Source organism: Canis aureus, chromosome 3, assembly GCF_053574225.1.
Source record: "Canis aureus isolate CA01 chromosome 3, VMU_Caureus_v.1.0, whole genome shotgun sequence".
NCBI lineage: Eukaryota > Metazoa > Chordata > Mammalia > Carnivora > Canidae > Canis > Canis aureus.
In genome coordinates this window covers 50,012,513-50,025,661 of record NC_135613.1, presented here as the reverse complement: position 1 = coordinate 50,025,661, position 13,149 = coordinate 50,012,513, and the positions used below count along the sequence as shown (strand labels likewise).

The window sequence follows — 13,149 nt, the reverse complement described above, 5'->3', positions numbered from 1 at the left end:
GTTAGCCAGCCCTCAGGACTCATTTTGGACTTCTGACCCAGAACTGTGACATGATAAATCTGAATTAAGCCACTTAATTTATGATAATCTGCAGCAACAGGAAACCTATAGAGTAACTGTGCCCATGCCACACTAAGTGTTCTTTTTAATTCCTTGAACATGCCAAATTTGCACCCCACTGGGTCCTTTTACATTTGTTCTATCTAGTTCTTCCTAGAACACTCTTTTCTCTTACCCTGTTCTTTGTAAAACTGGCTTATTAAATAAATACCGAGCGCCAAGCACTGTTTTTAAGTGGTACACCCTGTAATAAGAAAAAAGACAAATAGTTCTGCACTTTTGGAGCTGCCTTTACCAAGATGGGGAAGGCTGTGGGCACATCAGGGTGAAATTAAGAGTTTTGAACTTTAAGCTGAAGATTCTGATATTAAGAACTTTAAAAAAAAAATTGAGAATAGGAACCATTAGCATGTCCTGCGCACAGGACTATCACATTCCAATTTAGGTATTAAAAGGAAAATTCTGGGGCAGCCCCGGTGGTGTAGCAGTTTAGCTACTAGCCCAGGGCGTGATCCTGGAGACCTGGGATCAAGTCCCACTTCGGGCTCCCTGCATGGAGCCTGCTTCTCCCTCTGCCTGTGTGTCCCTGCCTCTCTCTCTATGTCTCTCTGAATAAATAAAAAAAAATTTAAAAAAAGGAAAATTCTGGTTACTGTATGGAGACTCTGGGAGGGAGAGGGAAAGACAAAGACACAAAGCTATGAGGCTGGTTTAGGATTCTAATCCTAATAACAGAGTCAAGAGGTAATGGGTTGCTCTAGGGTGGATGCATTGGAGGCGGTGAAATGAAGTGGACGCCTGGGTGGCTCAGTCCATTAAGCTTCCAGCTCTGGTCGTGATCCCAAGATCAGGCCTTGAGCAGGCTGCCTGCTTCTCCCTCTCCCTCCGCCTGCCTTTCCCCCTGCTTGTGCTCTCTCCCTGTCAAATAAATAATAAAATCTTAAATTAAAAAAAAAAAAAATGGCAACAGTCAGCATGGTGTTTTTCTTCAGCCTGGGTTCACGTTCTGAAAGCGGAATCTAACCATCATTGGAGGGACGTCTGGGTGGCTCCGAAGCTGAGCATCTGCCTTCGGCTCAGGGCGTGACCCCGGAGGTCCCGGGATCGAGTCCCAGGTCGGGTTCCCTGCGTGGAGCCTGGGTTCCTCTGCCTCTGTCTCTTCCTCTCTGTGTCTCTCATGAATAAATAATTAAAAATCCTTAAAAAATAATAATAACCATCATTGGATCTTCTCCACTCAAGCGACCTCCTCAGAGTGGTCTTTTCTGACCATAAATTCTAAGGTTGTCCTGTTTCTCTGATACTTGCCACATCACTGTGTGTTTGCCCTCATTACCTGAAAACCTCCTCAGCTATGTGACTTATTCTCTCCTCCCACCCCCGGCACCATAAGCCTGTCTGTCTGTACTGTTCACAGCCCTATCCCAGGCCCAGAACAGTGAGTGCCAGGCCCATAGTAATCCCTCAGTAAGAAAAAAATACCTACATTTTTTAGTGAAAGTGCACTATAAGCAGCAAAAAAGTTTCTAGCATGGGAAGAGATTATTAAATGATTCTTACTCATCTGGTCGCAAACGGCAACTAACTCTTAAGGGCACAGATGCGATCACCAAAGTGGTAACAATCGCCACTGGCGTCACTCCGGCAACGGACGCACGGAGGCGAGGCCCTGGCGGTGCCTCCTCCTCGCACTGGACGGCGGAGCAGCCCTCGGAGTCCCGGAACGGCTGGGGAAAGCCGGACCACCCGCAACTTCACACCTGAGAGCGTCCCCGCAGCCCGGCACCCGCGCCGCCCAGCGCCCCGCGTCGGCGGCCACGGGGCTTCTGCACAGGCGCAGCCGGGCCACCCTCCTCCACCAGAGGCCTCGGGGCTCCCGACCGCGCTCCCGGACACGCGCCCGCGGCCCTCGCCCCCCCGCGGCCCCCACGCCCAGGCTGGGGCTGCAAGCGGGGCTGCAGGCTCAAGGGCCCGGGGCCGCCACACTGGCGCCCCTCGGACCCGGCAGGCCCGGCGCCCAGCCACACCCACACCCACACCCACACCCGCCCTCCAGGCGCGCCCGCAGCCCCTCACCTGCTGCAACATGACGGCCCTGCGCCAGCCCAACTTCCGGGAGCCACGTCAGCCCCGCAGCTGACGCGACGCGGTCGCCACGGGAGGGGCGGGACAAAGGACAAGCGCGGACCTTCCCACTTCCGCTTCCAGGTGCTTCCCAAGGGGCGTGACTGCGGGGGCGGGGCGAGCACGTGGGCGGGGCATCCGGGGCGGAGCGCGAGGCCGGTTGGGGTCTCGGGGGCGGGGCGAGGGCGTGGGCGGGGCGAGCTGGAGCGGAGCGCGAGGCCGGTTGGGGTCTCGGGGGCGGGGCGAGGGCGTGGGCGGGGCGAGCTGGGGCGGAGCGCGAGGTGGCGGGCGGCTGGGGTCTGGGCGAGCGCAGGGAGGGACTCGGCTCCCGTTAGCCGGCTGCGAAGCGAGGACTGAGCGGGGGCGGAGGGCTGGTCCCAGCGGAGCGAAAGACCCTGGAGAGAGCATCCCCAAGGCTCCATCCGTGACCTGAGAGCAAGGGGCGTGGGGCCCTATTGTTTCACAGTTGCATTGTGTTTGAATGTTTTACAGCATATGTTCATGTACTGTATGTGTACCCTAAATTGTAGAAGCAACTGAAAAAAGATAAACGTGCTCCTGTAAAGAGGCGGGAAGGTGCTAAGAAGAAACGAGATGGAGGGCTCTAAATGCAGGGAGGAAGACAGGCCAGGAAACAGGAAGGAACAGAGGTTGAGAGCGTGGGTTTGAGTCCCTGCATCTCCAGGTACTAGCTGCCCAGCTAGCTTCTACGTCCGTCGCTCCCCAGTTATAAAGTGGGGATGAAAACAGTATCCCAGGGCAGCCCGGGTGGCTCGGCGGTTTAGCGCCGCCTTCAGTCCAGGGCGTGATCCTGGAGACCTGGGATCGAGTCCCCTGTCCATATTGGGCTCCCTGCTTCTCCCTCTGCCTGTGTCTCTGCCTCTCTCTCAATCTGTGTCTCTCAAAATCTTTAAAAAAAAAAGAAAGAAAATGGTATCCCAGTAGGGTAAACGTGCTTACTAAATGGAATTCTTATTACTGCTTTTAAGTTTAATCGCTGGAGGTATCATTTCACTCCGTGAAGGACCTGAAATTCAACGACTTTACGTCATCTCTGACACTGTGATTATAATAGTGTGATTGTAACAATAGCCTATCTGCCCAGCCTACATCAAAGTGCTGTTGGGAGACTCATGGAATTAACACATTTCCTTCATGGAGGGGATCCCTTCCATAGAAATCACAATTTTTACATGGCTATTTATTAGTGCTGCGTTAATTTACTTGAGAGTGAGCAGGGAGGAAGAGAGAGAGAAACTGAAGCTGATGCCACAGAGAGCGCAGAGCCAACTCAGGGCTGTATCCCAGGACTCTGAGATCATGACCTGAGCTGAAATCAAGAGTTGGTTGCTTACTGGACTGAGCCACCCAAGCACCCCTGCATTCTATCTGAATCTATTACTTCCTATGTCAAAAAAGCTTGGTTCAGTCTACCTGCTGTGCAGGCAAAAGCCCAATTCTTCCCTACTGTGTTTTTCCACTATCTCCTTTACTCTTCCCATAAAGCACTTCTCTTCTGGTCACTAGATGCGTGGAAGTTTCTTCCCCACGCCAAGCAATTTTCTGGAATACCAGCTGGGTATCCTACAATTCAATTCAATTCTGACAGTATCTATCAGGAGATAGAAGCCAGATCCCACAGGTTATAGGCTCAGTCCCAGAAGACCCTCACACACATGTGTTTGCACTCTCTCACACACACACTCTTCAGATGCCACTTGGAGGCCCAGTTTCTCACCTGGGCTTCTGACCAACTGGCTATAGATCAAAGGTTCCAATGACCTCCTTCTTAAGTTCAATTAATTTGCTAGAGGGGCTCACAGAACTCAGGGAAACATTTACTTACCTGTATTAAAAGACACAGATGAACAACCAAATAAAGACATACAAGGCAGGGCAGCCCTGGTGGCTCAGCGGTTTAGCGCTGCCTTCAGCCCAGGGTGTGATCCTGGAAACCTGGGATCGAGTCCCACGTCGGGCTCCCTGCATGGAGCCTGCTTCTCCCTCTGCCTGTGTCTCTGCCTCTCTCTCTCTCATAGAGAGAGAATTGCATAAATAAATAAATTTTTTTTAAAAAAGACATATAGGGCAAGGTCTGAGAGAGTCTGTGGAGTTGGGGTGTGTCACCTTCCCCATGTGTTCACCAACCTGGAAACTCTCTGAGCCCCATGCTATTGAGATTTTTATGGCGGCTTCATCACAGTAGGTATCATGGATCATGAACTCCATTTCCAGCCACTCTCTCCTCTCTGAAGGAAGGGGGGGGGGGCTAAAATCTCTAACCTTCTAATCCTGACTTGGTCTTTCCGGTGACCAGCCCCCATCCAGGAGCCATCCAGGAGCTCACTCTGAGTCCCCTCATTAGAACAAAAGATGCTCCTAGTGGTCATATCAGTTAGGAATTTATAAGGGTTTCAGAAGCTCTGTGCCAGGAACTGGGGGCAGAGACCAATATATATTTTCCATTATTTCACACCATACTGTGGTCATGCTGAGCCATCAAGGAGAAGCCACCCCTTTGGATAGGGCTTGAGCTCTCCAATGGGCCATAACTCCCATAGTGTACTACATTTTTTTTCTTTAATTACTTGCCTCGTCCCTGACATCATCCTTGGAAGGTCTAAGTGGAAACATCAACACATTTGATATGAGTGTCCTTCTTTGAAGAAAAGACAAATATGCTTAATTCTGTTCCACAGGAGTTAGCTCTGAGAAGGAAAAGAATACATAATGTTCTCAAATGCAATAGGTCAGCCCTACTAAGGGCCTCTCCTTTTATTTTTTTTTTTGTTTTTGTTTTTTGTTTTTTTATTTATTTATTTATGATAGTCACACAGAGAGAGAGAGAGAGAGGCAGAGACATAGGCAGAGGGAGAAGCAGGCTCCATGCACCGGGAGCCCGACATGGGATTCGATCCCGGGTCTCCAGGATCGCGCCCCGGGCCAAAGGCAGGCGCTAAACCGCTGTGCCACCCAGGGATCCCAGGGCCTCTCCTTTTAGATTAACTGGACTCATTGAGCTTCATCAGGCTTCAGTGCAAAAATACCAGGGAATTCCAATGCATTATTCCGATACAGTATTATCCGTTCATTTGCTATCAGAATAATAGCACTAAATTGGTGGTGATGAGTGGTATTTAATTTTCCAATGATCACTTTCCCATCTCCCACCAGTGATGTTGGGCTTTCATAAGTTTCATTAAATGGTTTTCAGTGGGAACACAGATGGCAATCTCTCCCAGTAACCCCACCCCACCCCCGTTTTCTTGATGATAGTATCAATTCTTTGGTTCTTAGGAAGATAATTAAGACTACCCACATCGCCAAGGTATAGTCCAAAACAAACAAACAAGCAAAACAAAAGGCCAAACACCAACATCCACTTGGTTCTCTGTTTATTTTAAGATGTTCATTTCCCAAGGCTGGTTCAGATAAACATGTTTTGTCCAAGTTCAGGGGCTGCTGTTTTCCCTCGCTTCATGAAATTATCGATAGGTAGCCCTTTGATTTTCCTGATCCATGCAGCTTTGCTGGCTTTTTCTGGATTGACCACTCCACTGGGCTCTCTGGCCTGATACTCCTTCATCTTGGCTTCCCCATACTCTTTCTCCTCCTTTACCGTCAACAACATGAACTCAGTGTTCATTCTAAAGGGATCAAGGGTCTTGTAGAAGCGAGGTCGTTCTTTCTTGACAGACTTGGTTGTCATGCCCATTGGTGGAGCCAGCATGCGGTTGGGTTTAATAACCTGCAGGCTGGTTAATGGGCTGAAGTTGCGCACGGTCCCATCGATGGAGCTGGTCGCCTGGTCTTCACCCCTGAGGCTGCTCTCGAATCTGGGGCGGATAATCACAGGCTGGGGTATGGTGGACTGGACCCTGGGACTGTGCAAAGAGTTCTTCAGGTTGGGCTGCAGTTTCTGGATCTCAAGGGGAATATTGGTTTGTTTCACATTGATGGGAGGGTGGTTCCACCTCAACCTATCGACTGCGTGTTGGACTGATTTTCCTTTGAAACTCAGGACCTTCCTTGGATGGGAAATTGAAGGTCCCCAGGCATCAATGACTTGGGTTTGGGGCCTCCGGGGATAGGCAAACTCCCCTGAATTATGAGCCTGCTGCAGGGCATTAACTGTCAGAAGGAACTGATCTGGCGACATAGGGATTTGCCAGCGCTTTTTCTTTGAACGCCTGATCAAGTCTCCAGGAGTTTTGAGTTGTCCTTCTTTTTGTACTTTTTCCCCATCCTCTAGTTTTTCAGAAAGAGAAAACAAAAGCAAGTCAGAGTGTTCCATGAAAACCAGTAAGTAGTTATGCATGAAAATTAAACCCATTCTAATGGCTGTGTAAACTGAGGTCTTTGTTATCCAATGGCCATGCCAAGATGTGGACAAAAATCCTCTGTGACACTGGAAATGATGACATATTCAACACAACAAGTGTTTAATAAATCTCCTAGAACCTGAGGACAAGTGTGTATTAAACTCTAGATATGCATGTTTTGGAGGGAAGGGATATAATCCCAGTATTTCACACATTTTGAAACCTCCCTGTAGGAGGGAGCTTCACCCCTCTTTTATGATTCACAGAAAATAGGCCTTCTAAATTTATAGTAATGAGGGATGCCTGGATGGCTCAATGGTTGAGCATCTGCCTTCGGCTCAGGGCCTGATCCCATGGACCTGGGATCAACCCTGCATCAGGTTCCCTGCTCAGTGGGGAGCCTGCTTCTCCCTCTGTCCATGTCTCTGCCTCTCTCTCTGTGTCTCTCATGAATAAATAAATATTTTAAAAACATAAAATAAAAAAATAAATTTATAGTAATGAATCTCTAAACAAAAATTGTATCATAAAGTTTGATCTCCGTCTTATTGATTACTAATCAAACTTGATTCTAAATGATCTTTGGGCATTTCCAAAACCAAAACAGCCTCCAAAATATATATCACCTCTAGGAAATGCAAAATATCACAACATAACCAAAAAGTGCAATTTCTGAAAAGGAGTTCCTAAAATGTTTTTGAGTAATAGCAGCAGTTCCAAAAGCCACTTGACATGAACAAGAGATTCACTCTAGCATACTAATACAATCAAGGCTTCCAAGATGCTAAATACCTATGAAGTAACAAGGATGTCTTCACACATGAGCAAATCTATTTTATCTCTCCCATTTGGGCTTTTCAATCCCTACAATACCTCACAGATATACTGAAAGCATTATCCCCATTTTTTAAAAAAGATTTTGTTTATTTATTCATGAGAGACACACAGAGAGAAGCAGAGACACAGGCAGAGGGAGAAGCAGGCTCCCTGCAGGGAGCCCAATGTGGGACTTGATCCCAGGACTCCGGAATCATGACCTGAGCCAAAGGCAGACGCTCAACCACGGAGCTACCTGGGTGCCCTGCATTATCCCCATTTTACAAAAGGAATAACTCAGTCATGAAAAATAGAAGTTATTTGTCTAGTCCAACCTAACAATTAAAAGTCTGTATCCCAAATTATGTCAATGCATAACTAGCAAATAAAACGCAAAGTGCACTGAGCATATAATTTTCCTTGACAAAAAGGGCTTTATCCCAAGATGTTTGTGTATGGGCATACTAAGAACGAAGTTTCAAATATCTCCCTGTCTACTTTGTTAGAAAAATAATATCTCATTAAATTATTAAATGTTGTGGGGAACCTGGGGTGGCTCAATGGTTGAGCATCTACCTTTGGCTCAGGGTGCGATCCCAGATAGGATCAAGTCCTTCATGGGCTCACCGTAGGGAGCCTGCTTCTCCCTCTGCTTATGTGTCTGCATCTCTCTTTGTGTCTCTCATGAATAAATAAATAAAAATCTTTTTAAAAATTATTAAATATTGTTAAATAATTAAATATTATTTAATAATTACAGTATTAAATGATTATATTACATATTATTACATTCCTGTTAAATTGTAAAATATTAAGTATTTTTACTAAAGCATACAAAAATAAAATTAAGATGTCAAAATCTGTCCTTCTAATCTCATAATAAACCACCCTGCATGTGTGTGTGAAAACATACATAGCTTTTCTCCTCTAAGAAAAAGAATTGTGTCGGGGCACCTGAATGCCTGAGTCAGCTAAGCGTCTGACTTGACTTTAGCTCAGGTCACAAGATTGAGCCCCACCCAAGTCAGGCTCCCAGCTCAGTGTAGAGTCAGCTTGAGATTCTCTCCTTCTCCCTCTGCCCCGCCCCCACACTGTCTCTAAAATAAATAAATAAACAAAATCTTAAAAAAAAAAAAGGAATTGTGTTGAAAAAGTGGGGTTAGAAGGAACATACCTCAACTTAATAAAGACCATATATGAAAAACCCACAGCTAACATACTCAGTGGTGACACACACACACACATATACAGAAGAATATTACGTAGTCATTAAAAAGGATGAAATTATGCCATTTGAGACAACATAGATTGATCTGGAGGGTATTATGCTAAGTTCAATAAGTCAGACCAAGAAAGACAAACACCACATGATTTCACTCACAAGTGAACAAGTGAAACTTAAAAAAAAAAAAAAAGAATAAACAAAAAGTAGAATCAGACCTAAAAATACAGAGCACAAACTTATGTGCAAGTAGTTGTGCAAGTGGTGGGGAAATGAGCAAAATGGGTGAAGGGAAGCGAGAGATACAGGCTTCCAGTAAAGAAATGAATGAAGTCTCAGGAATAAAAGGCACAGCATAAGGATTACAGTCAATGATATTGTAATAGAGTTGTATGGGGACAAATGGCAGCTACACTTGTGGTGAACAGGGTGTCATATACAAATCTGTCAAATCCTTATGTTGTACATCTGAAGCTAATGGAACGCTGTGGGTCAACTATACTCAAATTTTTTTTTAAGGAATTGTGATGACTCATTGTTCATTAATGTGTCTTTTTTTGTATAAGAATATATTGTGAATCTCTAAGTCACTATATGTGGATCCTCATGATACAATTTTTAGCTAGTAGATCATATTCCACAGTATGAATTTTTCTTTATCAACTTAGTCATTGCCCACTGGTGGACATTTCATTGTTAGTGATCAACTTTAAAGAAATGCAAATACTATTTTTATTTATCATATAAGCAAGTGCAAAATTATGGATAAGCAAGTACAAAACTATGGATAACACCCAGTTTGGGCATGGATGCAATGGGAGTTCTCATGCATTGTTGGTGGGACTGTAAGTTGATGAATCATTTTTTAAGGATGACTGTGGCAATATCCTTCTGAATTTTTTCTATTTTTATTTTTTTATTTCTTAAGAAAACACCCTCAAGGCAGGGCTTGAACTCATGACCCTGAGATCAAGACCTGAGTTGAGATCAAGAGTCAGATGCTTAACCAACTGAGCCACCCAGGTGCTCCTCTAATTTTTTTTAATCCAAAGAAAATAATCAGTTATGCTAGTGTTATCTTCTTTTTTCATTATTTTAAAACATTTTAATTCCAGTATAGTGAACATACAGTATTATGTTAGCTTCAGGTATACAATATAGTAATTCAATCATTCTATACATTACCTAATACTCATCATGACAAGTGTACTCTTCATCCCCTCCACCTATTTTACCCATCCCCCCTACCCACCTCCTCTCTGGTCACCATCAGTTTATTCTCTACAGTTAGGGGTCTGGTTTTGGTCTTTATTTCTTTGTTTGTTTTGCTTTGTTTCTTAAATTTCACAAAAAAGTGAAATCATATGGTATTTGTTCTTCTCTGACTGACTTATTTCACTTAGCATTATACCTAGATCCAAATGGAAATATTTTTCCTTTTTATAGCTAAGTAATATTCCAGTGTGTGTGTGTGTGTGTGTGTGTGTGTGTACCACCTCTTTTTTTTCCAATTCTTTTTAAATTTATTTATATGTGAGAGAGAGCATGAGCAGGAAGGACAGACGGAGAGGGAGAGAGAATCTGAAGCAGACTCTGCGCAGAGCATGAAGCCTGATTGCAGGGCTAGATCTCACAACCCTGAGATCATGACCTGAGCGAAAACCAAGAATCAGTCACCTATATATCTGAGCTGCCCAGGCACCCCTATACCACCTCTTCTTTATCCATTCATCTATTGATGGACACTCGGGGAACTTCCATAGTTTGGCTATTGTAAATAATGCTGCAGTAAACAAGGATGTAATATCTTTCCAATTTTTATAGGTTTATTTATTTATTTACTTACTTACTTATTTATTTATTTTAGAGAGAGAGCCCAAGCAGGGGTAGAGGGAGAAAGAGAGAAAAGCAGATTCCCCACTAAGTGCAGAGCCTGCTGTGAGGCTCAATCTCACGACTCTGAGATCATGACCTGAGCTGAAATCAAGAGTCAGATGCTTCACCAGCTGAGCCATCCAGGTGCCCCAATATCTTTCTAATTTTTAAGGGCAGTTATCCTTTGCCTCTGCATTGCCACTCCTAAGACTTTACACTATAGATATACCTCTATGGGTACATAAACATTAGGTATATTCAAGGATGCCCATTGTTAGTATAGCCCTCCTGAAACTTAGTTTTACCCTCACCTTGAAGCTGGTCTTTATAGGGAATTTGATTCAAAGAACCACTATTACATTAGCAAAAAATATTTGAAAGCAATCTAAATTTTTACCAAAGTCTCTCTCAAAAACAACAAAGGGACGTCCTATTCATGATGACACACCAGTCCAAGAAGTGAGAAGTCTCAGTGGCAGGCATGGGAGGCAGCCTGTGAGCCCTAAACTGGAAACACAGCTCTTCCAAAGGTTTTCATGCTGGACCTCAAGTTAGTAAGGAAAACCAATAACCCTTCAGCAAAGTCAGACATTTTACCCACTCTGAATTCTCAAAGATAAGCAAAGTCATTGACTTGCTGAAAAACTAGACAGGACAGACCAAGTGAGCAATAGAGAGACAGGGAGGGAGAGGATCTTGCCCCTGATCTGGAATAAAATATCACCATTGGTTGTATCTCCTGTGAGGGATTTTGTTTCAGAACTCTCTTGTCCACCATCTATGCCATTTGCTTCCTTAGAAACAGGACTTGCTCTCTTCTTGCCATCTCTCCGGGGCGATTTTAACTTTCCTTGACTTTGAGGTGCCTCTAATAACACTTCTAAAGGAAGATTAGGGAGGAAATCATAGTAATTACATAATTCAGTTAGGTCTAAATAATGGGGGCATAGCTGGTAATTTGGCTGATTTTCACCCAAACTATCACCTTGTTGTTTGTCGTCAGGTGACACTAGGTAAGTCGTCTGGAGCCTGAGGTCTGCATCACCTCCTGCCTCTTCTCTCACCCACTTTTTCAACTGATTGTCAAGCTTTAGGCATTATCTAAACCTACTGGTCTCTCTTTTCAAGACAGAGCTCATCATTTGTCGTGTAACACACCTGGACGCGATCTCTTGATGTTCTCTCTAGAGCCGCAGATCCAGTTTCACATAACAAATATGGGACAAGTGAAAGGAAGGAGTCTGGCATTCCACACACCACTCACACGCATGTACACACACGCGCATCTGCTTCCTACTAGTATTCTCTGGGTATGCATGTTATCAACCAGGGCTCTAGAGATAATACATTCTGCATAGAACATTTTTCTATGGTATAATAATATCTTGTCTCTGTTCTAAGGAAATAATTATGCAATCTATGTTTGAATGGGGGTGGAGAGCGTTGGTTGTTTTTCGTTTTAATGGCAAGTGGTAAGGGCCAGTATCATCTACTGTACAAAGATTCTAGTATGTTTGTAAACCCAGGTCTTGAAAATCAGGAGATTCTCTTGAGCTGGAGAATGGTCTCCCACCTTCCTTAAAGGTTCTCATACAGAAAAACTAGTCCTGCCAGCCCCCCCCTCCCCAGGTGGTTCATCGGGTACCACTGAGGTGGCCTAGGATGCAGCTCTCTTACCTGTAGGTACCTTGGTTGCCTTGAGGAAAACTCGGGACCTGTAGGGTTTACTTAATAAGGACTCCTGGGCCACAGTTTGTTTACTGGACATGGAGTCCTTCAGGCTGAAAACCTGAGTGCTAGACCTAGAGAGAATTTCTGTGAGGCCATTTTCTTCCCAGTCATCCTCTTTATCCTTCTTCTTTTGTTTGGCCCGGTCCGGAGCATACTGCCACTTTATATTCTCAAACTGGAACATGAGAATATTGCTCTCCGTGTTGATCACCATCCTGGAACCAAAACAACAAGATTGCCCACAAAAGGCAAGGAGGCCACAACTACCCGGCCTCCAGCATTTCAAATACTGTCCCATCTGGGGCAGCCCCAGTTGCGCAGCGGTTTAGCACCGCCTGCAGCCAAGGGTGTGATCCTGGAGACCCAGGATCGAGTCCCATGTTGGGTTCCCTGCATGGAGCCTGCTTCTCCCTCTGCCTGCTTCTCCCTCTGCCTGTGTCTCTGCCTCTCTATCTCTCTCATGAATAAATAAATAAAATCTTTAAAAAAAAACAAAACAAATACTGTCCCATCCAATGCTAAGCCCAAGGGCCTAAGAAATGACTCTACAAACAGGATGGTGGAGGTGATTGGAGGGTCTGGAGCCATGAATGGTAGCAGGCCAGGCAACATGGGTAATTCTCTTTAAAATTAACTGTAAGCAGGGTACATATGTTTTGATCACTTCACTTTTCAAGGTAAAATATTTTAAAATAAATTTCCGTTCATAGAGTGAGTGCCAAGTCCCTAGGGTGCCCAAAGCAGAAAGGTTAGGTACTCATTAATGTCTTAAAATTCACTCTTTTTTTTTTTAGGGCACAGCATCCAAATGCCATGTTTTGGGGATCCCTGGGTGGCGCAGCAGTTTGGCGCCTGCCTTTGGCCCAGGGCACGATCCTGGAGACCTGGGATCGAATCCCATGTCGGGCTCCCGGTGCATGGAGCCTGCTTCTCCCTCTGCCTGTGTCTCTGCCTCTCTCTGTGTGTGTGTGTGACTATCATAAATAAATAAAGATTAAA

General features: G+C 45.0%; 2 protein-coding genes and 1 long non-coding RNA gene across 10 annotated transcripts in view; 1 reads left to right on the top strand and 2 right to left on the bottom strand.

Annotated features, from left to right (window-relative positions):
- Nucleotides 1–2,289, bottom strand: part of TVP23C (trans-golgi network vesicle protein 23 homolog C) — a 19,565-nt gene extending 17,276 nt beyond the window's left edge. The window contains exon 1 of one of the 4 annotated variants that reach the window (XM_077892565.1): nucleotides 2,137–2,289. In XM_077892565.1, coding sequence (XP_077748691.1) covers nucleotides 2,137–2,148 — 12 coding nt within the window. In that variant the 5' untranslated portion in view covers nucleotides 2,149–2,289. Of the gene's footprint in view, nucleotides 1–1,084; nucleotides 1,217–1,546; nucleotides 1,712–2,136 lie in introns of those variants that run through there. The other 3 variants (XM_077892567.1, XM_077892563.1, XM_077892566.1) reach the window with 3 other exon arrangements.
- On the top strand, nucleotides 1,710–13,149 carry LOC144310875 (uncharacterized). The gene is made up of 3 exons (XR_013376506.1): nucleotides 1,710–2,268; nucleotides 2,715–2,869; nucleotides 12,945–13,149. It is a non-coding gene; the product is annotated as an uncharacterized LOC144310875 (long non-coding RNA).
- The window catches only part of FBXW10B (F-box and WD repeat domain containing 10B), a 35,819-nt gene continuing 28,232 nt past the window's right edge, over nucleotides 5,563–13,149 (bottom strand). For 2 of the 5 annotated variants that reach the window (XM_077892559.1, XM_077892558.1), the window contains exons 12-14: nucleotides 12,097–12,365; nucleotides 11,144–11,299; nucleotides 5,563–6,432 (exon numbers count right to left, since the gene is read on the bottom strand). In XM_077892559.1, the coding sequence (XP_077748685.1) occupies nucleotides 5,612–6,432; nucleotides 11,144–11,299; nucleotides 12,097–12,365 (1,246 nt within the window). In that variant the 3' untranslated portion in view covers nucleotides 5,563–5,611. Of the gene's footprint in view, nucleotides 6,433–7,898; nucleotides 8,004–11,143; nucleotides 11,300–12,096; nucleotides 12,366–13,149 lie in introns of all 5 variants that reach the window. The other 3 variants (XM_077892562.1, XM_077892560.1, XM_077892561.1) reach the window with 3 other exon arrangements.